At 55.0% G+C, this 26,723-nt stretch overlaps 10 protein-coding genes across 10 annotated transcripts; 5 read left to right on the top strand and 5 right to left on the bottom strand.

Annotated features, from left to right (window-relative positions):
* Positions 1–275: 275 nt before the first annotated feature.
* C8Q71DRAFT_122353 (uncharacterized protein) lies at positions 276–1,857 on the bottom strand. Its single transcript, XM_047916402.1, has 2 exons — positions 1,214–1,857; positions 276–1,159 (listed from the first exon to the last, which is right to left on the bottom strand). Exons 1-2 carry the CDS (start codon positions 1,507–1,509, stop codon positions 400–402), a joined length of 1,056 nt encoding a protein of 351 aa, XP_047777229.1. The 5' UTR covers positions 1,510–1,857; the 3' UTR covers positions 276–399.
* A 62-nt stretch (positions 1,858–1,919) lies between these two features.
* On the top strand, positions 1,920–2,944 carry C8Q71DRAFT_122177 (uncharacterized protein). The gene has a single exon (XM_047916399.1). The coding sequence runs from the start codon at positions 2,227–2,229 to the stop codon at positions 2,842–2,844; it is 618 nt and encodes a 205-aa protein (XP_047777230.1). The 5' UTR covers positions 1,920–2,226; the 3' UTR covers positions 2,845–2,944.
* On the top strand, positions 2,886–5,055 carry C8Q71DRAFT_122203 (family A1 protease). The gene is made up of 11 exons (XM_047916400.1): positions 2,886–3,368; positions 3,418–3,445; positions 3,499–3,602; positions 3,655–3,685; positions 3,751–3,862; positions 3,921–3,946; positions 4,003–4,189; positions 4,245–4,378; positions 4,434–4,552; positions 4,614–4,658; positions 4,709–5,055. The coding sequence occupies exons 1-11, from the start codon at positions 3,045–3,047 to the stop codon at positions 4,910–4,912; spliced, it is 1,314 nt and encodes a 437-aa protein (XP_047777231.1). The 5' UTR covers positions 2,886–3,044; the 3' UTR covers positions 4,913–5,055.
* On the top strand, positions 5,051–6,910 carry C8Q71DRAFT_766173 (thaumatin family-domain-containing protein). Its single transcript, XM_047924177.1, has 10 exons — positions 5,051–5,402; positions 5,463–5,469; positions 5,560–5,603; positions 5,656–5,725; positions 5,778–5,931; positions 5,987–6,079; positions 6,138–6,227; positions 6,283–6,366; positions 6,423–6,531; positions 6,585–6,910. The coding sequence occupies exons 1-10, from the start codon at positions 5,296–5,298 to the stop codon at positions 6,802–6,804; spliced, it is 978 nt and encodes a 325-aa protein (XP_047777232.1). The 5' UTR covers positions 5,051–5,295; the 3' UTR covers positions 6,805–6,910.
* Positions 6,911–7,743, bottom strand: C8Q71DRAFT_766176 (uncharacterized protein). Its single transcript, XM_047924178.1, has 3 exons — positions 7,400–7,743; positions 7,036–7,346; positions 6,911–6,981 (listed from the first exon to the last, which is right to left on the bottom strand). Exons 1-2 carry the CDS (start codon positions 7,448–7,450, stop codon positions 7,053–7,055), a joined length of 345 nt encoding a protein of 114 aa, XP_047777233.1. The 5' UTR covers positions 7,451–7,743; the 3' UTR covers positions 6,911–6,981; positions 7,036–7,052.
* On the top strand, positions 7,744–10,087 carry C8Q71DRAFT_766178 (nucleoporin complex subunit 54-domain-containing protein). The gene is made up of 6 exons (XM_047924179.1): positions 7,744–7,847; positions 7,895–9,044; positions 9,096–9,211; positions 9,280–9,373; positions 9,428–9,796; positions 9,855–10,087. Exons 2-6 carry the CDS (start codon positions 7,917–7,919, stop codon positions 10,011–10,013), a joined length of 1,866 nt encoding a protein of 621 aa, XP_047777234.1. The 5' UTR covers positions 7,744–7,847; positions 7,895–7,916; the 3' UTR covers positions 10,014–10,087.
* An 859-nt stretch (positions 10,088–10,946) lies between these two features.
* C8Q71DRAFT_766187 (velvet factor-domain-containing protein) lies at positions 10,947–13,205 on the bottom strand. The gene is made up of 7 exons (XM_047924180.1): positions 13,033–13,205; positions 12,915–12,972; positions 12,848–12,860; positions 12,669–12,785; positions 11,953–12,607; positions 11,714–11,887; positions 10,947–11,664 (listed from the first exon to the last, which is right to left on the bottom strand). The coding sequence occupies exons 1-7, from the start codon at positions 13,096–13,098 to the stop codon at positions 11,422–11,424; spliced, it is 1,326 nt and encodes a 441-aa protein (XP_047777235.1). The 5' UTR covers positions 13,099–13,205; the 3' UTR covers positions 10,947–11,421.
* A 2,257-nt stretch (positions 13,206–15,462) lies between these two features.
* On the bottom strand, positions 15,463–18,231 carry C8Q71DRAFT_797603 (catalase-like protein; the record flags this gene model as incomplete). The annotated part of the gene is made up of 18 exons (XM_047925756.1): positions 15,463–15,670; positions 15,734–15,837; positions 15,899–16,029; positions 16,179–16,357; positions 16,420–16,460; positions 16,558–16,679; positions 16,740–16,779; positions 16,839–16,899; positions 16,954–17,076; positions 17,131–17,171; positions 17,232–17,284; positions 17,341–17,381; positions 17,434–17,506; positions 17,562–17,586; positions 17,640–17,655; positions 17,715–17,775; positions 17,843–17,935; positions 17,991–18,231. The coding sequence occupies 18 exons, from the start codon at positions 18,229–18,231 to the stop codon at positions 15,463–15,465; spliced, it is 1,653 nt and encodes a 550-aa protein (XP_047777236.1).
* Positions 18,232–21,210: 2,979 nt separating this feature from the next.
* On the bottom strand, positions 21,211–22,703 carry C8Q71DRAFT_766217 (uncharacterized protein). Its single transcript, XM_047924181.1, has 6 exons — positions 22,605–22,703; positions 22,520–22,554; positions 22,436–22,456; positions 21,682–21,757; positions 21,492–21,612; positions 21,211–21,444 (listed from the first exon to the last, which is right to left on the bottom strand). Exons 1-5 carry the CDS (start codon positions 22,650–22,652, stop codon positions 21,577–21,579), a joined length of 216 nt encoding a protein of 71 aa, XP_047777237.1. The 5' UTR covers positions 22,653–22,703; the 3' UTR covers positions 21,211–21,444; positions 21,492–21,576.
* A 134-nt stretch (positions 22,704–22,837) lies between these two features.
* On the top strand, positions 22,838–26,723 carry C8Q71DRAFT_812255 (BRO1-domain-containing protein). The gene is made up of 5 exons (XM_047926068.1): positions 22,838–23,208; positions 23,261–23,772; positions 23,822–24,976; positions 25,029–25,330; positions 25,393–26,723. The coding sequence occupies exons 1-5, from the start codon at positions 23,022–23,024 to the stop codon at positions 26,270–26,272; spliced, it is 3,036 nt and encodes a 1,011-aa protein (XP_047777238.1). The 5' UTR covers positions 22,838–23,021; the 3' UTR covers positions 26,273–26,723.

The following is a 26,723-nucleotide window of genomic DNA, read 5'->3' on the forward strand; positions in this document are numbered from 1 at the left end:
TTATACCGTCATGTCCGGCGCATGAGCGTAGGCGAGTCACGGAGACAAGCACGTTAGGTGTGATAGCAATCAGTGGATGTTTACAGTATATACAGTACATAATGAATGGTACAAGATGACATGAATTGGCGACGCTGTTGTGACCGGACATTGGAGAGCAATATGAGGTAGCATAGATCAGAGCCACTAGCAATAGACGAGGATGCGATGTATGAACGATGGGTGAGAATGGAGGCAATACGAGTAGAGTCTGTGCAGAGACACTTGGTGGGACGAGTTCTGGGTCAACCGGTGGTCCATCGAGCGAGTGCAGGATCGGCCAAGCCCCAGGAGGCCACTGGTAAGGTATTTTTATAGATTGTCTGCATGGGAGTGAATGGTGAGGGAAGGAGAGAGCATCTACGTTAGCCCAAAGAACGTCGGCAGTTTGCTCCAAAACTCGTTCCGTGTGCGTTCAAGATACGCGACAACCAAAGCGGCGCACGTCGGACAAAGCCCATGCTTTGCCAGACAGCCTGGGGACCTGGCGAGGGCGAGGGCGTCCTTCAACAGTTCGATAGGGCGCCGCGCCGCGTCGGCATACTGCGCTTGCAGCTTGATTGTGAGTGCCTCCTGCCAAAAGGGTGAGACACCTTTGTAGCATGGCATGTGTGATGCCGGTATGGCGACATGTTTAGAGTCGGGCATCGTCATCGCCAATGAAGCAAATGCAGTGCGTATCTGCTCGAGGCCGACAACGAACCGCTCGATGTCTGCATGCGACAGCGACGCAATATGGTGCCCGACCGCAGGTCCGCCGAACTGCCAGGCGCTGCAACTAAGGGCGTAGAAGAGTGGCACGAGGAGTTCTTTGTCCGTGCACCCGCCGCTGCGGAGGAGGGCGATGGCGGTGGCGGGCGGCACGGCGAGCTCCTCTTGCTCGAGGAGCGCGGCGTTTACGTTAACATTGGCGGCGCCGTTCGCAGCTTGTCGTTGCTGCTGGATTCGGAGGCCAGCCTGAGTGCGTGCATCGCGTCTGTCTAGGTCGTACGGCCACTCCTGCTTCATCCTGTTCATAATGTCTGTCTGCGTACGGTCGATGCGGTACTTCGTGGCCATGCGGAAGATGTTCGAAAGGGTCGGGAAGTTGACCACCGTCAGATCCGGAAAGTCGACACGGCTGATGGGTCATTTCTACTCATGAGTTCGTTTTGACGTACGGATTGAAACTCACAAGCCATCGTAAATAACGTTCAGAAGCGCCTCGACCTCCTCCTTTGTGTCTTCTAGGGCAACATGCAAACATCCTCGTAGTATCTCCGTTTTAGTGTCTTCCTTCCGCTCGAGGATGTCGCGAAAGACGGGCGAGTGTTTCGATAGAATCGAGCGATGGACGCGGAACAGCGTGCTGCCGCAGCTGAGTATAACATTTCCGTCGTCGTGATAAAGCGCGGGATGATCTTGTAGAACCTTCTGCTCTGCGTCGGCATCAAGTGAGACACGGGGCCTTTTACGCGCTATTTCTGACATCGTCGCAGCAGAGACTAAGGATGACTCAAAGTATTGGTATACAACGTAAAAGCGTCGAGGGAAAAAGCGATTGTCAATGTCACGACTCACGGTCGAAGGAGGTCGACACGACACTGACCTGTCACCTGACCGACGCGCAACATCCCCGCGACGCGCCGGTGGCGCAAACGGCCGCGACTCGGAAACGTAAACGAAGCCTGCATTCAGGCCCGCTGCTCAACCTTGCTGAAGCTGAACCAACCGTGTCCTTGCCGAAATTGTCTCTTACAAAACTGTCAACTTGCTGGCCGTGCTGGCGACCGCGAGCCCTCGAGAGCGGAGACCTATACACATTCTATTGTCAACTTTGTGCGTGTAATTTCCTAGTTCTCTTTGCTCTGCATAGGCACTAAGGTAGCCTTACTGTGGTTCTTGAATCGTCTTCGCAGGATTGATACAGGTTCGATGATGGAAGGGCAAAACCCGCTGCCGCCGCAACAAACAAAGATCGCAAGGACGTTCGGACGTATGCTGCGATTTGGACAGTGCGAAGGCAAGTCGTTCTTGCCTGTGTTTGAACAATGAAGTGCTCATACGACGCCAGTATTCCCATTGCACTCAGTGGAGAACGTTGTATTTGTTGAAAGCGACACCGAGGAGTCAGGATCTGATACAGGATCAGACAGCACGGGAAGTTCATCGGGCTCAGACTCGACGAGCCTAGTCTAGCCCAGAAAGATGACACATTCAGAGATGTCCCGGTTGGATGCTCTCGCACATCTCCCTCCAGCCCTTGTCTGCATATCCCAGTGCCCCATTGTCTGCCGCCCGGGTCCAGCCCAAGATGGTTGGAGACCAGCCGGAAATGTGAAGGAGGTTGTTCTTGCACGTCAGCTGGTCTATGCTGCCTTTGAACCCGATGAGTCGATCAATGACAGCTGGTCGGCCCTGGATCCACAGGAGCGCTGTGACAGAATTGGCGTGGGTTTCCGGTATGCGACACCGTACCTACCATGCGTACTGGCAGTGTCGCGAGAAGGAGCTGGAGAACGAGACGTGGATGTACCAGCCGCCGGTGATTTGCCCGAACTGCAACGCGGCGATCTAGATGTTCGGTTTGTCAAATTCTTTGGATTTGCTTTGCTCGGGGTCGTCTCACCCTTTCGTGCTATCTTGCTAGTACACCACTTATCACGCTATGCTTCCACCAAGATTGCTTTTTACATCGTTCGCGCTGATTTGTACGTTCACCTTATGCCCCTCACCCGATTTGCTACCATTATATACGCTCATAGTACCCTCTGTGCATATAAGATACATCGCGTACCTACTAGGTTCATCAATGTATATGGCTGACCTCGATCACGGTAACATGGATGCGGCTTGCATCCAGCCCGATATCCCCAGTCCGTACCGAAATGATCGCTTGCATCTAGGCTCACCAGTCTGCGCACAATGTCAGCCTCCGCCGCCATATAAGAAACAGAGTATGGCAGCGAGGATCCTCCCCCTCCTCCACAAGTCAGAGACGACGGTCAACATCACGCGTACCAATCATGAAGTTGACGGCTGCCCCGGTGCTCCTCGCCCTCGCATGGCTTCGACCGTCGCAGGCTGCGCCAACACCCGACCTGCCGCTCGGTCTCGACATGCTCGCCGGGTCTATGTCGCCGCCGGCGCAAGCATCCAAGGTCACCCTTCCGTTCGCGCGGCGCGTCGGTTACGCGAGCAGTAACAATATCGTCCAGTTCGACCAGGCGCGAGCGCAGTTCCTCCGCGATCGCGCGCAAGGCAAGTACGTCGGGGTCAGCTCCGCTACCGAGGCTGCGTCCGCGGTCAACGTCGATGCCACGTCGAGGATCGTCAGTTACACAGCAAATGTACGTGGTCTCTGCACGGAGAAGGCGTGTGCTTAATGGATATCTCTAGGTGCAAATCGGGGATCCGCCTACCAATTGTAAGTCTTCCATTCATGACGCATATCTTGTGCTGAGGAATGTCGTCTGTTAGATAGTCTTCTCATTGACACGGGTAGCTCTAATACCTGGGCCGGCGCGAACATGTCGAATCCTTACGTGTTTTCCGAGACGACGGTGGTAACGCCGAACACAGTGGTCAGTATACTCGAGATATCTAACGGATAGTCGCCTGACAAGTCTATCGCAGTTTGTCTCGTATGGGTCCGGCTTTTTCGGAGGTATGTTAGACGCAGTGGATGTGGTAGTAGAGGCTGAGCGTGTCTGACCTACGTTTGTATTCCAGGGGTCGAAGTCATGGACCAGATCTCCCTGGGGCCTGAGCTCACAATTACAATGCAAGGTTTGGGTGCTGCCTTGGTTTCCTCAGGGTTTGACGGCGTAGACGGGATCATGGGGTAGGGGCTCATGCATAGGTTGCTCAGTACAATCTGACCTACTCACATGGTATGACAGCATCGGGCCACAGGACCTTACTTGTGGTAAGTCTCCCAGATTAAATATGCGTACTAGGACTCTTACCCAAGGTACGCTACAGGTACTCAGTTACCTGGGCTGAACGAGTGTGTCCCGACTGTGGTGGACAATGCGTGGAAGCAAGGCCTCCTGGAAGCGTACGAGATCGGGATATCATTCACTCCCTCCACAACGCAGGCCGAGATGAATGGAGAGCTCACCTTCGGTGGAATAGACGAACGCAAGTACAAAGGGACCTTAAACTACGTGTAAGTGCTTGAGCTCTCGACGATTGAACCAAAGACTCACAGTACTGGGGACTAGCAACATAACATCGACTAGCCCCGCGAGTCATTACGTAGGCATCGAGCAGACCGTGACGTACGGCGGGACAGAAATTCTCAGCCCTACGGCAGGCATTATCGATACTGGAACGACGCTCCTCCTACTGGCAACGAGTGCGTACTTCTTACAGCCTGGCTCGACACGGCCAGGTGGTGACTATTCTTGCAGACGCATTCGACGCATATCAGAATATGACGGGTGCTACCATGGATCAGACCACCGGGCTGCTCCAGATCGATGAGGAGCAATACGAAGCACTCGAAAGTCTGTACTTCAGCATTGGCGACGTGAGCAATTTTGTTGGACGTCCCGCATCGGATAGTGAAACTGACCGCATGAGCCTGTCAGACCGTATATGAATTCACACCAGATGCTCAACTCTGGCCTCGCTCCGTACGTTCCCTCGCGCTCCACGCATGCCCATCCTTACCAGTGCGATATAGTTGAACGAATACATTGGCGGCGACCCGGATGGCATCTACCTGATCGTGTCCGACAACGGGGCAGTCGCCGGCAGCGGCCTCGACTTCATAAACGGCATGGGGTGGTTGGAGCGATTCTATACCGTGTACGACGTTGGAAACAGCCGAGTAGGATTTGCGACGACGAGCCACACGCACTCCAAGAGCAACTTCCGCACCAACTGAGGCCTGGGGAAGAGGCTCTGAGGAATCGAAGATGGGATGTTGTCCGAGCCCGAGTCGGTCGCGCGACGAGCACAGATCGCGCATCACGTGCGTTCATGTACGGAGTCCGTACGCGTAGACACGCGTGTAATAATTACTTACTTAATACTTACTATCTTTGTTCCGTCCTACCACCTCGAGGCAAGCTCACTCCACTGGCACCGCAAGCGTGCATGCGCAGCGTGAAGTTCTCGTGGCTGCGCGTGGGCTTTTAGGCTGCCGTGATAACCACACACTGGCCGCGGTCAGCCACCTATCGCCCGACACCCAAGATCATACCCGCTTGTATTAGTATACCGACCACGCACCCGCTGAGATCCACAACAACACACTACGACTCGACAATGCCACTCCTTATGACTTATGCCTTCTACGTGCCTATCCTTGGGTCTGTATCGCTAGCCTCTGCGCGGACCTTCACGGTAGCGAACAACTGCTCGTATACTGTATGGTGAGTTGTTTTTCTGAATACCTCGCGATAGTCGGACGAGAAGCTCATATTGGCGACCAGGCCTGCCGTAAGTGTGTCGTAAAAATGCTCGTGTACGGGCCTCGCACACCCACATGAGTAAGTACAAAGGTTGATTACTGATCACGACCTCGACTAGATCTTCACCGGATCGTCTGGCTCCACGCCAGACCAACCCACTGGGTGAGTCAAGTCCGAGCTCTATACTAGAATACTCACGTATCGGAACATGCAGATGGGAAGCCCCACCTCACACCTCCGTAAGCTTCTCGGTACCCAATGATTGGGACTCGGGTCGGATATGGGTGCGTCGGAACTATGTCACGACATACGATACTCCGTAACAGTGATCGACAGGGCAGACTGGCTTGTGACTTCAGTAACAGTAGCGCCGGCCAGACCTGTCTTTCTGGTTCGTGCAGCGGAGGACTGGAATGTACCGCTCCAGGCAACACTCCAGCAAGTCTGGCTGAATGGACCTTGAGCGCAGGCAGCAACGATTACTACGACGGTACGTAGGGTCTATCGGCTGTGCTATGGTAGCGCGATGCCATGACGTTATGCAGTATCGCTCGTCGATGGTTTCAATGTGCCTCTGGCGATCACCAACAATGTCGGTTGTTCGGTGGCTAGCTGCCCAGTGGATCTCGACGCGATTTGTAAGTCCTCTACCCCTGTTGCTTTCAGTTGAAATCCTGACTCCCATGTCGCCACCAGGCCCAGACTCCCTGAAGGGACCAACGAACTCATCGGGCACGGTGCTCGGTTGCATGAGTGCTTGCGGTGCCAACCTCGGCGGCGATTCAAGTAAGTCTCACATCGCTCATCAGGAAGGCCCGCAACCCTTATACTGTACTGGCAGGCAACTCACCAAATTGCTGCTCTGGGGACCACAGCACCGCAGCGACCTGCCCGTCATCTGGTGTCGACTACTACAGTTTCTTCAGTAAGTGGCACAAACAAGATGACAAACGTGACATTACTGATGCACCATACAACCAGAGGGAAATTGCCCCGACGCTTACGCATTTGCGTACGATGAGTCGAGTGGTACTGCCTTGTGGACTTGTGACGCGTCGAAGAATGCTGACTATACTCTGACGTTCTGCCCGTACGTGCCTTCCTTCCACATAGAAGTTCACTGTTCACTAACATTTCATACAGCGCGGCCGACGTATCGAGCAGCACAACGTCCGGAGCCGGAGGGTCCGGCGCGTCTGCAACAGGAAGTTCAGGAGCGGCTGGCGCAACTGGCACAGCTTCACCCACCGCGGCTCAGTTGGCACCTGCGATGTGCAGTCTCAGGCCGACGGGATTCGCTCAACAGCCTATCTATATCAGCACATTCCGCACCATGGTGCGAAAGATGCTGCGTGTATTCTAGACTTGTCCCATTGCGATTAAGTTATTCATGTAGCTTGAGGATCGGATGTAAAATGATGCATGTAGCAATGTATGTCCCTGCGATAACACGAACGGCGAGGTCTGCAATGTGCGAACGCAGTCTCTTATGCAATACACCATCACCACTACTCGTACATGTTCCACGCTGCCTATGAAGCTAATAAACACAGTCAGACCGACGTGCATCCCAGAGCAGCGCTTCATGACGTACTTACTACTCGTAATCCTTCAATAGAAGTCGTAAATTCCTGATGCATAGTAGTCGTTACTCTCCTCGTATGCCCCGCCGCCAGGCAGCGCGCCCCACTGCGTATCCACGTCGTGCAGGATGCCTCTAGCATCCCAGGCATCGCTCGCTTCCTCGACCTCGTCAGGCGTCACGAGCGTGTTCCAGCCGCGGTTGACGTTCACTCCTGCATCGCGGTACGCCTGTAACGGGATCTCCTCTCTATGACCATGAACCCGCTTTACTTTCTTAATGGGGATCCTGGCCTTGCCGTTGGGATGCGTTGCGCCAGCATTCTTTTCTCGCTCAGAGGTGTGCGGAATGAGAAAAGCATACTGGGACAACTCACACCAGCTGCGTGATTACCTGCGCTGGAATTACCTGCATTGGTGCTCGGCATGTTGGAGGTTAAGACGATGGGATGGTGCGGATGAGATACGATACAACCAACCCTTTATATAACTTACCGTCTTCTGTAGGTGGGAACCATGGCGCACATGTTACGTCCAGGAAGCAAACGCTATCGGGCACTGCCAGCTGAGGATCATGTGTCTGAGTCATGGGAGAAACCTGGCAACGCTACTGTTTATTTGACCACCTGTTGAGGAAGTCTTGAAGCTATGTAGATGGAATAGACAAAGAACGAGTCTCCGCATCCCCCTGCGCGATTACACTCGTCGCCACGTGCACGTGATCGTGGTGTTCCACGAACGGGCTGTAGCGGCGAGCGCTTATACGCAGTTACTTGCCCTCGTCGGGCGTTGAGCCACTCTTGTTCTTTGACGCGTTGCTCGGAGGTGAAATGATACTCTCGTTTTATAGACCAATTCTCATTCATTCTTAGCGACGGAAAGAGCACAAGAAATATGTTCTCTTCCTTTGGGAACACACAGAATCCGGGCCAGCAGCCTCAGCAGCAGGGCGGGGCACCCGCCCCATCTGGAGGTCTGTTTGGTTCGACCAATAACGCGTCACAACCTGCAACAGGTGGTACGTCTCTGTTTGGAAACAATCAGCAGCAGAACCCGCCCGCCGGAGGGAACCAGCAGACTGGAGGCACGACGGGCGGAGGCTTGTTTGGCGGGACGAACACGCAATCTGGAGGTGGTGGAGGATTGTTTGGAAACCCGAATCCGTCAAACACGCAGCAGAGTGGGGGAGGATTGTTCGGAGGCTCGAACACTCAGAACACGCAGCCTGGAGGTGGATTGTTTGGGAGTACCAACACGGCGAATACACAGCAATCAGGTGGAGGTTTGTTTGGCAACACGTCTGCACAGCCGACCACTGGAGGATTCTTTGGTAACCAACCTGCTGCAGGAACATCCACGGGAAACCCGCTGTTCGGCAATGCCGGCTCTTCGAACACGACTGGAGGTGGTCTCTTCGGCAACACGACCGGAGGAACGAACACCACCCAGCCTTCGGGCGGGCTGTTTGGCAGCACAAACACGTCGAGCAACACCGGCGGGACGGGAGGCGGGCTGTTTGGGAACGCAGGAGGAACAAATACGAACACGACGGGCGGTGGCTTGTTCGGTAATACCTCAACAAACACGTCTGCTCCGAGTGGCGGCCTCTTTGGCTCGACAAATACGAACACGAACACGACTAATGCCAGTGGAGGACTGTTCGGAAACGCTAACCCAGCGCCAGCAACCTCAGGCGGTCTGTTCGGAAGCACGACCACTACCCCGAATCCGGTCCCCGGTCTCTTCGGAAACCAGTCTCAAGCAGGTCCCAGCACCAACCAGCTCTTCGGCGGCTCGACTCTCGGCCAGGCCCCTCAACAGCAACGAACGGGCTCGCTCTTCGGCGGAAGCACGCTAGGCGGCTCTCTCGGCGCCACACAAGGCAATCTGTACTCATCGCGCGCATTGGTGCCCGCCGGGCAGACTCAGGCAGACGCCCAATCGCAGTTTGTGTCGCTGCAGCAGCGGATCGAGAGCATATACCACGCGTGGAACCCTGCGTCGCCGCAGTGTCGGTTCCAGGTACGCTAGTGTCGCTGTGTTCTCCGCGTCCATTCTGATGTCTCGGCGCAGCATTACTTCTACAACCTCGTGGACCCATCGCAAGTACACTTGTATGGGCGCCCTGCGAACGCGACAAACGATGCGTTATGGCAAAAAGCCGTCAGGGAAAACCCGGATCCGAGCTGGTATGTCGTACTTTAGCTTCCGTACTGTGATTCAGCAGTTTACCAGCTGGCTCACCGTTTGTCTCTAGCCTTGTCCCCGTGATTGCGAACGGCCTCGATGACCTGCAAAAACGTGTAGAGGCGCAGACACAACAAGCCGCAATGCACCAAGAAAAGCTGAAGGCCAGTCTCGAGCCTACTCTGCATCCGCACGCACACCCTGACAATCATCTACAGGAGCTCCGAACGCGTATTCAAGCTCTCGCCCAGCGACACGAATTGTCGAACGCATCGCGCCTGCACCGCGCCGCGGCGCTTCAGACGCAGCTCACGCATCGCGTGCTGAAGGTCGTGCAGCATCTGCATCTATTGATACCCGCCGTGCGCTCGTCCGCGATCCGGCCAGAAGAAGAGGCCCTCCGCACGGCCCTGGAAGATATCGATCAGGAGATCCGCCGACCTGGTGGGACGGGCAGGATACGTGGCAAGCTGAACGAGCTCTGGGCGCTTGTTGGCGCCGTCACGGCGGCGCGGGAGCGAGATCGCAAGACGGGCGGCGTCGAGTGGGCCGTTGTGGACGAGGAGGGGCTCCAGCAGATCGCACAGGTCAGTGTGTTGTTCGCTGGATGAATAGCGTGCTCAACGTGACTGACGGGCGTTGCAGATTCTGGAGCAAGAGCAGGCGGGGCTGGCGCACTTGACGAAGATATTGCAGAAAGATCTGAGGGATCTGGCTGTGATCCAAGGGACTGCTGTGAAGGAGGAGGAGCCGGACCTTTTAATGAGCTCTACGTCGACGCTGCGGGGGAGCACTGTATACTAGTTGCAAGCTTTCTGTATGATTCTGCGCATAATGGGCTGTTGTAGTATGGCGAGATACGCGTTCGTTCTCTTGCATCGTTGGAGGCTCGTGAGTTCATGCAGTCGTCGAGTGCACTCGATGAAGATTTTCTTGCTACGACACTGCTTCATATTTGCCATTCCCGATGCGGGTAGCATCACAGCAATGGCGTGTTCGCTGTCTACCGTTTCCTTGCGTGGTTTTGCCCACAGCTTATTATTGCTGCCAGTGCAGTGCAACTGTCAATGCGCACGACCCCAGCAATATGTAGTCAAAAATTGCATTGTCTTAGACTGCGATTAAAACACAAAAGCTTTTCTGTAATTTTCTGCAGTTGAGCTACTAGTGTGGCCGCTGTACGCGAGGGTGGCAATCCAGAACACCGTGACCCAGACTCCAATTCATGACTGCTATTACATCCTCCAGCCACTCGCCTCTTACCTCCGACAAACACCATCTCATCTCCTCCTCCTCTCCTGCAGGTGACGACCGCATCTGCTAGTCTTGGTAAGTTTTAATCGCTGGAGACAAGGCGTGACACGGGCCGCGCTTGGCCTCTATGTAGGAACGTCAGATCGAGGCACCAGTGCACTCGTCCAATCGTTTAGGAAGACCGGCAACTCGAACGTCTGACCGGCCAAGTCTTGCGTTACGTCCAGGTGCGCCTGAGAAGGACGGGCCATCAGTACTCAGTGTTGCTGCACATTGGCGCATATAAGGAGTCGCTGCGTCGCAGAAGCTGAGTCCACTGGTCAATCTCCATATACCGCATTTGACGTAGCTCCGCAAAGAATCCTCTCTGCTGTGTCCTTACCCATCAGGAAGCCCGAGAGGCGAGCGTATAATCGCGTGACATGCACGGTCCAGACGTCCGTGGTGAGTGCCCCGTAATCTGCCCCGTTTCCCGATTCGTTCATGCACTGCGTTGAGACATTATTCGGCTGCGCGTATTACAAATGCAAGTGTAGTATGGATACACGATGGTAAAGTAATACAACTATCAAGCACACCATGAAGAATCTCGCCTGGACTTCGCCCCCGCGCACGTTGTCTATCCCTCCATCCACACGTCCGTATATGCTGCGCGGATGGAGAGCGGATTACCCGATATACGGTTAGGTACGTATCCCGAGGAGCCTCCCAAGAACCAGCCTGGACTCGACTCCATCGGCAGTCCGTGCGTCCGTGTATCAAGACTTGCCCAGACGAGGAGTATTACCCGTGTGTAAGATATGCTGTTCTACAATTGATCCTAGATCCCCAGTGCTCTTGGATGTCCGAACCTATGGCCAAGACCTGTTGCAAGCGTGTACGGAAAACCTGAGCACAAACCCCGATTGAAGACACATAGGTACCCGTGAAGCGGCGGTGTAGTTGCCTTGGTGCATCGTCAGTCGTCCTTGCTTGTCTCGCTGATGCCGTCTATGTCGTATGCGCGATCTTTGCCCTTGCCACGGGACTCGCTGCGATCACTTGTCGTCCCGGAGGACGTCGAATTCGGTGACTTGGACGACGTCTCGCCCGAAGACGGCGGCGCGCTATCTTGTGACCTATCCGCCGAGCTCTCGCTGTGTCGCCGTCGCTTGCGCTCGGTCTCACGCAGGTTCAGCCGTACCCCGAAATGGGATATGTGCTGACCTGTCGTCAGCAGTTCAAAGATGCGATTGAGACTGCGCACTTACCTTCGTGAGGTCCGTTGAGGCGCGCAGGCCCGGGAACTCTTTGCTCGGGTAGATCTTGAACGGCCCACCAAAGCATTGCGCGAGAATGGGTACGTCAATCCCAGACGCTTGGGAGAATATGTTGAACACGCGGTAGCGCAGTATGAACGTCCCCTCCGTCTTCACTGCGAGATCCTGGCGCGATAAACGGGATGGGTCAGCCCTGGCGCGCTCCATGTCCAGCCAAGAATACCACTCACCGAGAACACAAACATGAGTGCCTTCTTGCCCTTGTACTCCAGGCCGGAGGACTGCACGAAGGTTGCGCCCACCAGGTCCGCGGTGCATTTCGAGCTCTCTCGGATCGCAAAGTCGCCCATGTAGGCAACTATGTCGGGGTCGAGAGGCCCAGAATGCGACTGCCCGTGCATGGGAGACGCGTCACCGTGTCTTGAGTGTTGGTTCATCTGCGTTTGCATAAGATCATAGGACGCTCCTGGGAGGTTGAGGGACAACTCTGGCGCTAAAGGTGGTAACGGCGCTGCTACGGGCATGGTGAACGACTGCAGCAGCGCCGCCGTGGTCGTCGGAAGCGGATAGGGGAAGATGTCGGGCGGCGGGAGCGGTGCGGGGATCGATTGGATGTGGTGAGCCAGCGATGACGGCATGAGCTGAGGCATGAAATAGGAGCCGGGCGAAGGTGGAGGCGAGTAGATTGAATGGTACGGATTTGAGCTGGCCCGGGACGGTCCCGGCGCAGGCGAGGGGGCAGGAAAGGCCTGGGGGTGGAAGGTGCTTGTACTCGCCTGCGACTGTGAGGACGTTGATTCTTCGCTGCCATCAGACTCGTCTCCATCTTGGTCTGGAACCGGGAAGAGGTCAACGTGACAGAGGACGCCGAAGCTCTTGATTGCGCTGAAGAAAAGGATGTGAACAACGAACCCAGCATCAGCAGAAAACATAGGAGCACACGCACTCGTAATCCTCGAACTCTCGTTCGGTTTGCGACGGCGTATCGGCGTGCAACACCTCGAATAATTGAAACTGGACGACCGGTGGCGGGTCCAATGGCCTGCGATCTTTGCGGGCGTACCTGCAGCGCGGAAGAAGTCGTCAGCAATTGTCACCTCGGGATGAGTAGTGAAACGAACGCACTTTCGGCCCAGATCTGCCTTCTGCAGTTCATTCAGCTCGGCTCGAAGCGTACGTCCTGCGAACTGACCGCCTACAAAGCGGATTGGCCGGCCTACACGCGAGGACGATCCTACTGGCCGAACCTTCTAGACGCCGGTGAGTTAGATTGATGGGTTCTGGAGTTGGAGCTTATATGTACCACTCACTCGGTCCTGGGCTGAGAGTGAATGCCGGTGGGAAGAGGTGGAAGAGCTGCTAAGCCGGGTAGCCATAGGGGAGACCGTTCAGATGGCCAGCATCGACGAGGCTGACGGTCTTATATTGCAGCGCAGGGTTTTATAGCTACTTTCGCGATCGCCGCTGTGGAGTTCAGCCAAAGGTCCGGGAACGCGCCTGCGGCCCAGCGCTCGGGCCGCCTCGGTCGGAGACCCAACGATTATCTCCGACCATCGAACCTCGCAGATCGCGTCCGTTCTGGGACGTCGGAGTTGCGTCTGGGCAAGAAAGTGGCGCGGTGAGGCAGGGACTGCGGGATCTGGGGTTTTCCAGACGGTTCGAGTGCTCGTCGAACTCGCCCGTCTGGCGACCGCGGGGTTCTGGGATCTGCCAGGACCCTCTGGTTCAATCTACCTTGCCCCGCGTGTCTACTCTGCTACCACCGTGCCCGGAAGCGGCGACGCCTTGCGGGGCCCAAATAAACTACTTTCGAGGTCCAAACTTTGATTTGTCGCGAACATGCGAGTGATCGGGTCCAGTGTCTTGGTTCCGGCATTCAGAAAAAAAATATCATTGGTCCAGCCAGGGCCCAGCAATCGCTCCTCGATCATTGTCAAATCCCGGACAAGAAACCTCAGGATCAAGTCAGCGGCGCGCTTCGTAATCGCTATTACAGACGCAGCTGTGGCCCGAGACTTTGTCGGGACGGCCAGCAATTGAGTTCTCGTAAGCCTCGACGACGACCAGTGCATACAAAACTCTCGGTCTGCACAGCTTGCCCCCAGCGACGTGTCTGGCCTGGCCATCGAAGTCTAGCCGGTTGCGTAAGACGTGCGCGCGGTGTCCGACTTCCACTCACCGGATGCCACAAACACTGTCCGTGCCCCCTGAGCCGCGTTAGCATGTCTGTGCCACATCTGCGCACAGCCTCTTTAGTCAGAAAGCGGAGTACAGCCGGACATGACTCACATTGTCAGGGTCCGTAACATAGTGCTAGAATGAGTCAAATTGTGTCTGCAATACCAGGTGAACGGCTGCCAAGGCCAATCCTGTCCTCATGATCAACGGCAGGAGGAGGTGGCCACGGTGCGGTAACTTGCAGTCGGCATGCATCTAGCAAGAGTCTCAGTCATCCTCACCGAGATTGGTGAAGGTTGTCCCCAGACTTGCAGTACACGGCGCGATGGTTCCCGTGCCCTCAAGGTGGAACTTGAACGGCATCGGCCACTGCGCATTGACTGAGGCATCTTCGCGGACACATTGAAAATCAGCTTCTGCGTACCACCGCGAAGTCATTCCAGCGCCTACGGTGAAGTTTGAATGCCGCTATCTATCATGGCGAACGGGGCGCATACAATTTCCACGTCAGCACACCACGTCCACAAGTGCGATCGCTGATTCTGCGTCTGACAAAAGCGGCCAACGACCTGGAGGGTGGCGCATAAATCGACAACGCCAGCCTGTAAGAGAGTGGACATGGGGCTCACTTCTCGCCGACCGACCTGGAGTACTTGAGCGACGGTCGGAATTTTTCGCGAGACACCTTCTCATCGAGACAGGCAGGCGCTGAAGCTCTGTCGAAGAGACACCTGTTGGAAGGTGCGATACGATCAACCGGCGACGACGAAGAAATATGCGCGGTACACACCCTCACGACAGCAAGCAGAATCCCATTGCCCCTTCCGGAGTGCTTGCGTATCGCTAGCAAAGGATTAACAGCTGTTCGCGCCCACAGGACCTCCGTGTACGCTCCGACCCTTCAGCGAGAAATATCTATCTCCTCCCATGCCTCCACGCGCAAGCGATATGGACATAGACACTACGTACGAGTCACTAGCAAGATCTTGAGTCCACAAGTGGAGGTAACGACAACCTCATCATAGCAATACCTGGCAACGTCCCCCGGGCCCTACTACGACCCTGAGTGCCAGTCATTGCCGCCAAACCACAATTAAGGTGTAGGACAGTAATTCCGTCAATGAGGTACACGGGTAGATGTCGGAGGTAACTGGACTAATTGATTGAAGAGGCTTGAGCAAGTGATTGAAGCGTTCTGTAGCTAGCTGATACGTCGCAAGTGGTACTTATGTACGTCCGGGCTCCGAATTAGCGAGGGCAGCCACAGGATCATACGGCAAGCTCCGGTAGGTTGATGATCTCAGATCCTGAATCTATTCACCGTCGAACTCTACATTCGAGCGTTCAGACGAATCGTCATCGTGACATGCTTACGAGTCAATCGCAACGCATCATGAAGCGCAAATCGCTCTGAGAGTCTTCGCCCGCGCATGGAATCAATCACCAATGCGAATAGAATCGGATACTGATGATGCTAAGACATCATACTAGTAGATTGTCCAAGTCCATGATCTTCCTTCAAATGTCCCACATCTCCGAGCCTCCGGGGCTATGCTTCAACTCTAGACGAAGTTCAACGTGCTGTCCGTGCTGTAAACAGTGTGGTTGAGCCACGTCTCCCCATACGTGAAGTTCAAGCTTTGAATGCTTGTGACGCCGACACCTGCCGCGATGGCCTGACCCAGTGTGGCATTGACATGGTTGAATAGAGCAACCTGTCGCTCCCGGACCTCCTGGCTCACCACTTCGCCGAGATGGCCAACCACGTTGCTAGATGGGTGGGAACGTCCTCAGCAGCTGTGAGAACGCCGGCGATCCTGCGGGGAGATTCACCTAATCAAGTTCTGCTGGTCCTGATCAGACATGGTGTTCCAGAAGATCCGCGGCCAGGAGAAGTCGATCTCCGTGACCATGGAAAGCGACTGCACAGCACCTCCCTACAAATACCCAGCGTGAGATCGACCGAGACAAACGGGGGAACTTGAAGCGAGTACGCACCGTCCACTGCTGGTGGGAATCGAGAGTGTAGGTTCGATTGTAGAGACCAAGGCGGCTCATCGTGGACATGTAGTTAGGCCTGTTACCTTGGTTGCCATTGATGTTCATATGACCGCCACGTTCCCAGTTGGCTGAAGCATCGGAGTGAGACTATTTCTCGTGCACGCTGTGGCCTCAACTCACCAACGGGGACAGTAGGAGCATTCACGGGGATTTGCTGATGCAAAGTGAGCTTCCAAAGTCATGGTATGATGCGAGCTTGACCCACCATGTGGTTGACACCCAGTCGGTATCGCTGGGTATCTGCATCGACTGTCAGCATGAGCGTTTCTCAACATCTCTGCGTACATACCGGAGTAGGCGAACAGGCGCGCCTGCAGCATCGGGTCAGCAGAAGGAGCCCATCCGTCCACAATGTGGGACGGTGAGAACGCGGCCTGTTCGACCTCCGCGAAATAGCTGACCACAACGATCAGCGCCGCTCCCGCCGATCACAGCATGCACCTTCAACTGCGGCTTACTTCGTCGGGTTCTGGGTCAGATACATCTTCCCGATCTCGACCTTGGGAACGGTTCCGTCCCAGTCCCTTCGGAGGAAGGTAAGAATCGGGAGCATTTGTCAGGGCCCGACGTACTACTCATTTGGTGAGATCGAGGACGTTGTAGGTGTAGTTTTCGGCCTGCTCCGGAGCCATGACTTGTGCGTACACCGTCCATCCCGGGTAAGACCCGTTTGAAATTGCTTCGTACAGATCTTGAGTCGCAAAGTCCGGATTCGTCCCTTCGTACAGCCCTATTATGTCAGAAAATGCTTGGAACACAAAGCCGCAGCCGTACGTACCTTGGATGACGGTGGCCTCTGCGTTGGTGAAGTTCTTGACCTACGCGACGACAAGTAGGTCAGTGATATCTCAAATATGTTGATAGGCTCGCCACTGACCCCCTGCATGGTCTCAAAGTGTAGCTTCACGTAGTGGAATGAACCGTCAGTCTGAATCCATCTGAGGGAATTGTGCATCAATAGGTGTGACACTCCTTGCCGCGGTTCGCCGTACCGGTAGGTATGACCAGTCCAGGCATCCATGTGTCGGAGCCCGTAGGGCGTGCCGCGGTCGGAGAACAAGATCATCGCTTGATACAAGGACTCCGGGTTAGCGCTGAGGAAGTCCCAGAACATGCTGCGTAACACCGAGAGTCAGTGCCGTTACGTCCACATGTACCAGTGAACGTACTCTTTGTCCTTCAAATTCGTTTGCGGGTTACGCTTCTGCGTCTGTGGCCGGCATGTCGACGTCAAGGTCACTCGTCGTGGGCACACGAATGGCGGACATACGTGAATGAAGTGCGGGAACTTGGATGGGTCACGAATGAAGAACACCGGCGTGTCTGTGGTCCGCCAATCATCAATGTGATACCATCGACAGACCCAGCGTGGAACATACTGTTCATCACAATGTCGAGGATACCCTTGCGAGTGCGGAACCTGATCCATGTTTAGCACCAAGCACTGACCCGCTCCCCAGGCGTTCACTCACTTGACCGCAAATCCACGAGGATCACGGGCCTCATCCGCAGACCCCGTCTCCCCGCCGACGGTGCTGATGCGGACTGCAGGAACACGCGATCGTCAGCTTCTCCGTCGAGCGGACACGCAACGACGTACCGGTTACGGGCGTCTTCAGACCATCCTAGAAAGAGGTATCAGCAGAGCGGATCGGGTGTGACGAGGTGCGCGTATCACCTCACTGAGCATATCCCTGTGCCAAACAAGGATCAGTGATGTGGACCACACTTGATGTGAGGATAGTACTCGTACATCATCGTATACTGTTTGCAGAAGGATGCATTGGTCACTTGGAAGTACCCATGTGCACCCGCTAGAGGAGAAGCGCAAGAATCAGCTACAACATCATGATGAATCAGTGGTTCGGGTGGTATACGTACCGCCCTTGGCATGAACGACGCGTTCAGGGATGCGCTCGCGATCAAACGAGCCGAAGAGTTCGGTCAGGTGGTAGTCCTCCAAGAGCAGAGGCCCTGCAAGGCATTGTGAGCACCCGGGCCACAATAGGGCATATTCGCCGCTGCATACCATTCGAACCAATCTTCCAGGCGTCATACGGGTTCGTATACGGCGCGCCATTCTCAGTCGTGTACTCGAGCTGGGGCGCGGACTCTCCGGATACCTGCAACTGCGCGACGAGACCAGTGTTGAGGTCGTAGCTGAACGGCTGGGCTCCTGGGGCAGGAGAGGTGACCTCCTCCTGCGATAGGGCCCCAAGGAAGGCGTGCGCAGTGATGCTGGCAGCGACCACGGTCGTGAGGAACCGCATATCGAGGAGACGGTACAGGCGTTGAAGCTCACTAGAGGGGACGCTGCTGGGTCGTTGACAGACAGTCCGTTTTTATAGGCGGATGGATACGTGCCGCTTTGGACGTATGGAAGTTTCATGGCAGAAGCGTATCATACTACACATGGGGTCCGAACCGCTTCGGCTTCCGCAAGGCAACGTGCTGCGGGGTTGTGGCTGCACAACTTGAATTTGGAACCCTGTGCCAACCTGTCCCGAACTAGCCGGTGGCTCGGCCATACGAGGCACTTAAGATCAATCTCAGTAACGTACCACATCCACATGGAGAACAATTGGACCCATACCCGGTCCGAAATCGGATGTATGACCCCGTCGACGGATACAATCTTGCAAAGCGTCTTGATAGCGACGCCATTTCACTACGAGGGGTTGATCATTCTGTCGATGTTGCAAACCCGATGAGGCTTCCTCAGAACACGCTATGGCAACAGGCCCAGGTCGATGCGCCGCGGACGCCGCTTGACATTATTTCACTTCCTTACGACAAGGCTAGTTATGCGATACCGGTGGCTTCTGTGTGCACAACTGCAACCAAGGATACTAGAGTCGCATTCCCCGTCCTCAGGGCTCGGGATGAACTGAACAAGCTCTTGTGCACTTCTCGTGCGAGACCGATGCAAACAGCTCTTCGGCAAAGGCCTGGAGCTAGGTTGATGTAGATGTCTGTCAGCAGCGGTTTGAAATCAGCAAGGCGACTACGAGACCAGACCGAAGTCTACACGGGCAGAAATCTGCCAGTAGGCAACCGTAGGGCGGGTAACGAGGCACCCGCAGGGGAATGATGATATTTTGACGGATAGCTTGACGGTGTCCTGTGAATCAAGGGTGATGTCGCACCTGCAGGACGGGCCTGTGGTTTGCTTGTAGGTCTTACACGTGGGCCGCTGTGACATAATCCCCACCAGAAAGGGGAACCATAGCCGGCCATAAGGACAAGGGGAAACTGTAAAAATAGGTCAAACATAGCGGGAGTCGAACCCCGGTATGGTAGATAGATGGAGGCAACGTCGTAGCCAACTGAGCCATGCTGGCATTGTTAGCAGACTCAACGGCTTGTATATGTATGTCAATATCATCCATGCCCATACAACCTCTTCAAGTGCAAGTCCGGTCTTGACTAGCTTGACTCTTGAGCATGCTACATATGTATCGCGCGTTCTCAACGCGGAAGTCAGAATACGTGAGGATATAGGAAATCTTATTTCGGGCAAATTCATAATGTCTCTATGATCACAGTACCCTTGCAGCCTTGCTCACCACTCCAGTAAGTTATCCTCGCCTCGGACTTCGCTGTCGCTGCGAGTGCGTCACCTGACGCTACCCAAAAAGGTAGGTGTACCGTACCCTCGGGTCCATCAAAGTACTCTGTGATATATGCACACGTAACCCGAGGGCAAAACGCCGACCTTGAATTGCAAGCAGATCGCATGCAGATCGCAGGCTGCTCACAGGTGGGACTGCGCGAAATTACACGGTACCTCCGCTGATAGGATTCCTCCAGATTTTTTTCCGGCCGTGTACTTACCAACAACTACCGCGCTCGCTGAGATGTCGCAACCTCAGAACGCTCAAGCTACCTTCCTGGGTAACGTACATCAGCGCGCTTGGGCCATAAAGTTTGCTGAAACGTCATCGTGCGTCTGAGAAACGGTATGGCGGAGAGCCGGTTAAACGTACTGTCAATGTTGGGGAGCGGCAGCAGAGGAAGTCATGCCATTAGATTCCGTATGTTGCTGCAGATAGCTGTATCTGTGCACCATGAAGCCATTCGGTCGAGCGCTGTGCAGTAACGGACACATCCTTCGTGTATGCCACTTGCTTGCGTAAAGTCTGGCGAACATTCTCGCGAAAACGAAAACGTCACTTATGCTAGATTGAGGCCGGTATGAACAACGCATAAGGAGGGCGAAATGGCGGAAGCTTACTGTACCAATAGCACATGGCCTGGCTGTCTTGGTTGTTCCGCTCGGGCTGGTGTCGAGCGGCATTCAACACGTCCAGCCGTTTGAGAAGGGTGTTCATCAGTGCGGATGACCCGGGACAGCGGGTACGAGACGCGAAGCCCATACAATCCTGAGATGTGCGGGCGAATGCCGTTCCCGCTGCTTTCGCCCCTTCTGATGGGCGCCGTATGCTCGTCGAGCACAACACATCGTCTTCTCCCGAATAGGTAGCAGCGTCTGGCAACTATTCTTGCCCCTCACCGCGTTCCGGGCGCGCGCTATGAGGCGCTATGACTGAGGTAGTGTATTGCTATTGCGCGTGGAGCGCCCCGGCTTGCACGCACTACCAGGCTAGACACCGACCCTTCGTGCTATGGACCATACGAGAGTGAGCATGATGAAGCACATGACAGGAGTCTCCATGTACCTTATTCACCGAACACCCATGAGCACTCTTGGACCGCGCGACATACCGATCGAATTGACCAGACCCGGCTCTGGCGTTGTCTCTGACAATTGTCGCCGCCCTCATTGGCTTTGAGCAGAGTTCCCGGAATGATCTGATCCGATCCGAGGACTCAAACACCTCGATCGAAACTCTATACACCGCCGTCCCTGAGATCTGAGAGTCGACCGTCGGCAAACCGTCGGCCACCCGAAGGGCCCAACCTATGACGGAGTCCTATTGTTAACCATGTACCTATTGGCGGGGACTTGCAAGAACCCGCATGCTTACTATGCGGACTGTATGCTCGGGCCGGCTAAAAGCACGACTGCGGCATGCAACACGTTGGAGCGACCATTCCGGATGCAGAGACGGGGAGCATGTCTTGGGTTCTCCGAGGATGATACCGAGGCGTCGAGGATGAGCTGCGCGAGGCTATGTCAGACTCATTCAATAATCGGCGCATATTCTGCGCCATGCGCCATGCCATTAGACATGTCACGAGGCTCGGAGTAGAAGAACACGGACAACGGCGGCGGCCGTAGCAACACTGCGTCGATCCTGCATGCATGGGGTCAATGACATTCCGGAGCAGACACGGCACAATGACGACACCACTACTAATACAGTGCCGAACGCATGGTAGGCTGCCGCTCCTTCTATGGCCGCGGTATGGAGCATACCCTGAAGCATCTGGCAAGCTTAATCTCCGCACTTAGCGCGTTGTCGTATAGGCTCCTAAGCCACGTAAAGAGAAGTTACTCCGGTGAGCGAATGTCATTGCCTCTGGAGCGTGTAAGTTTTTCCTAAGGTTGGGTAACGACGCCACTTACCTCGTGCAGTATAGATGCGAGATGGCAAGAAGCAGAGACGGATGAGTTTTTCGCGTCATGCAGATTGAGGATGTTTCAAGCATATTCACCAATTCTGCGTCGCCGTTATCGCATCCAGATACTGGTGGGTGTAGCCAGAAATGAGTTGGATAGTACCAGTGAAACACTATAAACGTAACGAATGCCTCACCACATCAACGACCAACTGTAGACGTTGAGCCATGTGCATCATAAATCCAGAGCTTAAGGGGGGCCACCAGGATACACTGATGGTATAAGTGAGGACGACATCCAAGAATAAACGCAATGAAGCTATCGCGCATAGTGTTACACGCATCAAGTCCCCATAGACCATTCGGACGATGACACACGTTGTACAAGCACAACGGTGCGCCTTAGGTGCGCCTGAATGTCGGAGACACTAGAATGGTTCGGGCGTTGAGGACTCGGGGCGAATAATACTGAAATGAACGAACATCCACAAATGATGTAAAAGTCAGTGCGTTTTAGTTCCTTCCGAAACAGAAGCATCGCCTCCATAGAGCACTCTCCGTCCCCAATTAATCGCACGTTGGTCATAATCCCCCGCAGCTTGGAAGAGTGCTTCCACTTGCGTGTTCCACTGGTGCTTGAGCATGGTGGTGAACGGGCGTTGAACGATACGTTCTGAAGCAGGAGGCGGTGCGGGGATAGCTGTATCAGCTTCCACCATTCGCCGTGAGAGCGTACGCAAGCTGCACATAGAGTAACATCGCGTCAGCACAGCTATATTGCACAGAGACACGGAGAAGCAAGTTTAGCGATAGTGCAGAATTATTGAGCAGCGCGGAGAACAGACGGGGATCGACGAGTGATACCATCCATATCGAATGGATCCGCGCCCCAACTTGCGAGGGTGTCCACTATCCAGTGTCTCCGGAGCGTCATATAGAAAGAGCACTCACTCGGTACGGTGCTGCTCGGTTCTGTACGCAGGCGAGACATCAGTACGCGAACTGGTCAGGCATCTAAGTTAGATTGTTTCTTACCGTGTTTGGATCATGGTGGAGAAACCATAATACACCTGGACAGCTCACTCAGTTACCTTAAGCACCGTATGAGTGACGAACATACCCCTCCTGCGGCAAGAGCGCCAGAGATAGGTCCTACGAGAAAGGACATGGTGGTCCAGTCAGTCGTTGCTGGCAAGCTAGCCTGATCGTAACGAGCCGGCGGAGTGTCATTGTTTGCTCTTGTTAGGATCAAAGGCTTAGGCTATTGGCTTCTAACTCGTCCGTATACGGACGTTCACGTGACTCATACGTACCCACTGCGGCGCGGAAGTCGACTCGGCCGTACACTCACGAGCTGTCTTGACCATCCTACTCGACCTCGTCAGCTTCTGCCCTCATCTAAGGCGGTTTGATTGGCCTCTAAGCTATTTGTTGCTCTGTACTACCAGCTGGAGCACCGGGACGGCTTACCCAGTCGCCAGGTAACAACAGACACCGATTCCTGCATACACGACTTTCCATCGTCCGAGGTCTCAGGATGGCGCACAACTCGCCTATGATATCTATCCCAAAGAAGTCTACGGAGGAGGTAGACTGGACAACGCCGATCCGCAGCGCGATCTCGCACTCGTATGGAGAGGATCCAGACAACTACGCAACGGAGTGCGCGAACCTGCAGCGTTGCAGGCAAGATGCAGTCAAGGGAGCGGGAAGCGATATGACTGGTGCATAATGATATATGCTTCATTGATACTGTTAGCTAACTCTGCACCGCAGCTCGCGATCTGCTGTACAAGTACTTCGGACAGCTCGAGCTGCTAGAATTACGCTTTGCTGAAATCCGTGTTAACTTCCCATGGCGGGATGCGTTCACCAACAAGCTTATCACCCAGACCTCGATAGCCTATGAGAAGGCCTCCATTATCTTCCAAATAGCGGCGACTCATTCCGCTATTGCAGCGTCTCAGAACCGTTCTGACCCCGAGGGGTTGAAGCGCGCCTTCTACTATTTCCGGACGTGTGCGGGAATGCTGACATACATCAATGACAACTTCCTCCACGCACCTTCCACCGATCTCAGTCGGGAGGTCATCAAGTTCCTGGTTGGCATCATCTTCGCGCAGGCGACGGAGGTATTCTTCGAGAAATGCACCGACGAGAAGAAAGGCAACGCCCTTGTCGCCAAGATTGCGTCGCAGACGGCTTTCATGTACACATCACTTTCGGAGGAGGTGAAGGAGTTCATGGGCAAGGGTATCTTTGACCGTAACTGGGTGTCATTGCTTCAAGTACGCCTTCGCTATTGTACCGTGAGATGCCGCTCACCTGGGCATATAGATCAAGGGGAAATACTTCACATCTGTGGCGCAGTACTATCGCGCTCTCGCGGACAGTGCGGCCGGAAAGCACGGCGACGCTCTGGTCCGTTTCACAGTAGCCGAGGCGGCAGCAAAGGAAGCAAACCGTTCGGCATCTTCCTTCTCGAACATATTCGTCACGCAGATGTCACCCAGCCTCCCTCCAGATGCTGGTTCGGCAATCCTTGACCTCACGAAAGCCCACCTGGCCCTTTGCACAGACAAGAAGAACGAGGCACAGCGAGAGAACGATCTCATCTACAATGCTGTTCTCCCTGCCGCGGAGGCGTTGCCTCAGATTGACAAGGCGACCATCGCGACCCCTATCACGATCCAGGAGGTCTATGCGGCGCCGGAAGTGCAGAAAGTAATAGGACCGGATATGTTCGTCCGCCTCATTCCTCTCAGTGTCCACGAGAGCGCTAGTGTCTACTCCGAGGAGAAGGCGAAGCTCGTGCGTGGCGAGGTGGAGAAAGCCGATAACGCAGAGGTGGAAGTCAAGAGCGCGCTAGAATCGCTGGGTGTGAAGCAGGGTTTGGCGCGCTTCAAGGCTATCGCCGAGGGAGGAGTGGGCGGTGAGGAGGAAGTGCCTTTGGAGGTGCGCCAGTGGCGTGAAGACATAGGGATCATGGAAGAGAGAGAAAGCGTCGAGAGGCTCATGGTGCAGCTGACGAAGCTCAAAGAGACCGTCAAGGGCGAGCTCGATGGCATCAGCAGGGAGCTCGAGACGGAGAGTCGGGACTGCGAGGCAATGCGCGTCAAATACGAGCATCTCTGGACGCAGGAGCCGTCGGGCTCTCTCACCAAGTCGTTCCGCCAGGAGCTCAAGTCGCACCTGGGTTCACTTGACGCCGCAGCTCAGTCTGATCAGCAGGTGGTTGCGCTATGGGACTCCGTCAAAGGCGAGATCCGTCTGCTGCTTTCACCTCAGGTGGAGGAGGTATTCCGAGCTAGCACGGACGGAGCCGGAGCCGGGACCGAGAGTTTGCTTGACTTGGACGTGACGAACGATGCTCAGAACGAGGATGAGCGTGCGCAGATCGTCCAATTGGTCGACGAGATTGAGGAGCGCTTAGGTCGACTGAACAAGATTGCTCACGAGCGAATCCAGGTGCTGAAGGACCTGAAGGAGAAGGTCAGTCGTATCGACGTATCTGCGCAATACGCATGTTGCTCACGGGCATCAGGTCCAAACGGACGACGTCTCGCATCTTCTGCTTCTCAACAGACGTAACCCTGGCGCCGAGAACAACCTCTTCGCTGGAGAACTCGAGAAGTTCAAGTCTTACCAACAACGTTTGACGGCCACCGTTCATCATGAACAGGTGACAATTCAAGAGGTCTCTACCCTCTGGCGTGCCCTGAAGGACTTGGCCGGACGCGGGCCTGGCGCGAAGAAGTGGGAGGAACGGGAAAGGAGAAAGAAAGATACCATTCGCCGTTTCTCGCGCGCTCGAGATGGCTATATGGAAGTCAGGGACGGTATTGCGTACGTGTCCCCTCAATAACCGCGGTGATGGAGTCGTACTGATATCCATTGTCCCCCAAAAGCAAGGGTCTCCAGTTCTATAACGAGCTCACGGAGTTGACCACGATCCTTCGGCGAAACGCGAAGTCCTTCGTGTCAGAGCGGACCGTGGACCGCGAAAGGCTGGCCGCTGGGCTTGAGACACAGAGACGGCTCTCCCAGTCGGCAGCGGCTTCGCCACCACCTCCACCACCTCCACGGCCAGTGCAATCCCAGCCTACAGGACTGGAGGCGTCATTTGCCTCGATGAATATCCAGAATAAGAACGGGATGGTGTCTCCTCCGGCTCCTCCGCAAAGTTCCTGGCAGTCGGCGCCTGCTCCTTCTGCACCGCAGTATCCCTCGCCTCCTCAGTCACAACCGGCGAGGTCACCTTACCCACCCCCGCCTCCATCAGCTCCGCCTTCACGACCTTCCTATCAATCGCAGCCATCCGCCCCCGCGCTCGATCCTTATGCATCGCTCAACATGTTCAACGCTGGCAGCTCGACATTCTCCTCCCCTCCGCCGAACGGTGCTACTAGCCCCCCGCCCCCACCTCGTCCACCCCAACTGTCTCAACAGTATCCTCTCGCTCCACAGCATACCTACCAGCCGTCATACTCACAGCCACAGCAGCCGCAATATGGTCAACCACAGCAGCAGCCGTACTCGCACCCCCAGCACCAGGCCTCATACCCGCCTCCGCCTTCACAGCCGCAATATGGCGGAGGATATCAGTCGTCAACGCCCGCGGCCGCTTCGCCGTTCCCGCCGCCGCCTCCTCCCGTCCCATATCAGTCGCAGTATGCATCGCCGTCTCCTCCGGCGCAACAACAACAGCAACCTGGATACCAATATGGACTGCCGCCACCGCCACCGCCTCAGCAATACGGGCAGTACTCACAAGGCTACGGCCGGTAGCAGTGCCAGTACGCAGTACGCATGGCTATCAAGGCAAGAGTAGAATGTAGGTGTCTGGATTTCAGCTAGTCGTTGTTGTTCGTGTAGCCCCCGGGTGCATATTGAATGAAGAGTGCATTCGCGTACTGTAACTACAGTACATACAGCCTCAACTTGAACACGGTTCTATGTGTCGACCGGGTTCCAATGAGTCTGACCATGCGACACATGGCAGTATGTTTGTCTAGTGTGATACCAAGTCTGGATTTCAGATCAGTGATCTTCACTTTCGACTCAATGTGCGCGAAAGATGCGGGCTCTGACAGTGGCACCGTCGGCGACACCTGGTTAGGCTCGCACAATGTTATCACGGTTAAGTATGTCCGCAGTGTAGAAGGTAGTGGCCTACCCTAAACGACTTGCGCTTCATACTTATGTACACTACTTTCAGTATATATAGTAGTGTATCGAC

Source organism: Rhodofomes roseus (assembly GCF_022264815.1).
Source record: "Rhodofomes roseus strain CIRM-BRFM 1785 chromosome Unknown C8Q71scaffold_14, whole genome shotgun sequence".
NCBI classification, from domain to species: domain Eukaryota; kingdom Fungi; phylum Basidiomycota; class Agaricomycetes; order Polyporales; family Fomitopsidaceae; genus Rhodofomes; species Rhodofomes roseus.

Excerpts from the sequence above, each read along its gene's own strand:
- C8Q71DRAFT_122353 (XM_047916402.1), bottom strand. The coding sequence starts at position 1,509 with ATGTCAGAAATAGCGCGTAAAAGGCCCCGTGTCTCACTTGATGCCGAC. Across the intron at positions 1,160-1,213 it reads AACGTTATTTACGATGGCTT|CCGTGTCGACTTTCCGGATC; the intron begins GTGAGTTTCAAT and ends ATGACCCATCAG.
- C8Q71DRAFT_122177 (XM_047916399.1), top strand. The coding sequence starts at position 2,227 with ATGACACATTCAGAGATGTCCCGGTTGGATGCTCTCGCACATCTCCCT.
- C8Q71DRAFT_122203 (XM_047916400.1), top strand. The coding sequence starts at position 3,045 with ATGAAGTTGACGGCTGCCCCGGTGCTCCTCGCCCTCGCATGGCTTCGA. Across the intron at positions 3,603-3,654 it reads TGGTAACGCCGAACACAGTG|TTTGTCTCGTATGGGTCCGG; the intron begins GTCAGTATACTC and ends AGTCTATCGCAG. Across the intron at positions 3,686-3,750 it reads TGGGTCCGGCTTTTTCGGAG|GGGTCGAAGTCATGGACCAG; the intron begins GTATGTTAGACG and ends TTTGTATTCCAG.
- C8Q71DRAFT_766173 (XM_047924177.1), top strand. The coding sequence starts at position 5,296 with ATGCCACTCCTTATGACTTATGCCTTCTACGTGCCTATCCTTGGGTCT. Across the intron at positions 6,367-6,422 it reads CGACTACTACAGTTTCTTCA|AGGGAAATTGCCCCGACGCT; the intron begins GTAAGTGGCACA and ends CCATACAACCAG. Across the intron at positions 6,532-6,584 it reads TATACTCTGACGTTCTGCCC|CGCGGCCGACGTATCGAGCA; the intron begins GTACGTGCCTTC and ends CATTTCATACAG.
- C8Q71DRAFT_766176 (XM_047924178.1), bottom strand. The coding sequence starts at position 7,450 with ATGCCGAGCACCAATGCAGGTAATTCCAGCGCAGGTAATCACGCAGCT. Across the intron at positions 7,347-7,399 it reads CAGGTAATCACGCAGCTGGT|AATGCTGGCGCAACGCATCC; the intron begins GTGAGTTGTCCC and ends GAGCGAGAAAAG.
- C8Q71DRAFT_766178 (XM_047924179.1), top strand. The coding sequence starts at position 7,917 with ATGTTCTCTTCCTTTGGGAACACACAGAATCCGGGCCAGCAGCCTCAG. Across the intron at positions 9,045-9,095 it reads CGCCGCAGTGTCGGTTCCAG|CATTACTTCTACAACCTCGT; the intron begins GTACGCTAGTGT and ends GTCTCGGCGCAG. Across the intron at positions 9,374-9,427 it reads TGCACCAAGAAAAGCTGAAG|GAGCTCCGAACGCGTATTCA; the intron begins GCCAGTCTCGAG and ends AATCATCTACAG.
- C8Q71DRAFT_766187 (XM_047924180.1), bottom strand. The coding sequence starts at position 13,098 with ATGGCTACCCGGCTTAGCAGCTCTTCCACCTCTTCCCACCGGCATTCA. Across the intron at positions 12,973-13,032 it reads CACTCTCAGCCCAGGACCGA|AAGGTTCGGCCAGTAGGATC; the intron begins GTGAGTGGTACA and ends ACCGGCGTCTAG. Across the intron at positions 12,608-12,668 it reads CGAGAGTTCGAGGATTACGA|CGCAATCAAGAGCTTCGGCG; the intron begins GTGCGTGTGCTC and ends CCTTTTCTTCAG.
- C8Q71DRAFT_766217 (XM_047924181.1), bottom strand. The coding sequence starts at position 22,652 with ATGTCCTTTCTCGTAGGACCTATCTCTGGCGCTCTTGCCGCAGGAGGG. Across the intron at positions 22,555-22,604 it reads GCGCTCTTGCCGCAGGAGGG|GTGTATTATGGTTTCTCCAC; the intron begins GTATGTTCGTCA and ends TGAGCTGTCCAG. Across the intron at positions 22,457-22,519 it reads TCCACCATGATCCAAACACG|AACCGAGCAGCACCGTACCG; the intron begins GTAAGAAACAAT and ends GCCTGCGTACAG.
- C8Q71DRAFT_812255 (XM_047926068.1), top strand. The coding sequence starts at position 23,022 with ATGGCGCACAACTCGCCTATGATATCTATCCCAAAGAAGTCTACGGAG. Across the intron at positions 23,773-23,821 it reads ACTGGGTGTCATTGCTTCAA|ATCAAGGGGAAATACTTCAC; the intron begins GTACGCCTTCGC and ends CTGGGCATATAG. Across the intron at positions 24,977-25,028 it reads TGAAGGACCTGAAGGAGAAG|GTCCAAACGGACGACGTCTC; the intron begins GTCAGTCGTATC and ends CACGGGCATCAG.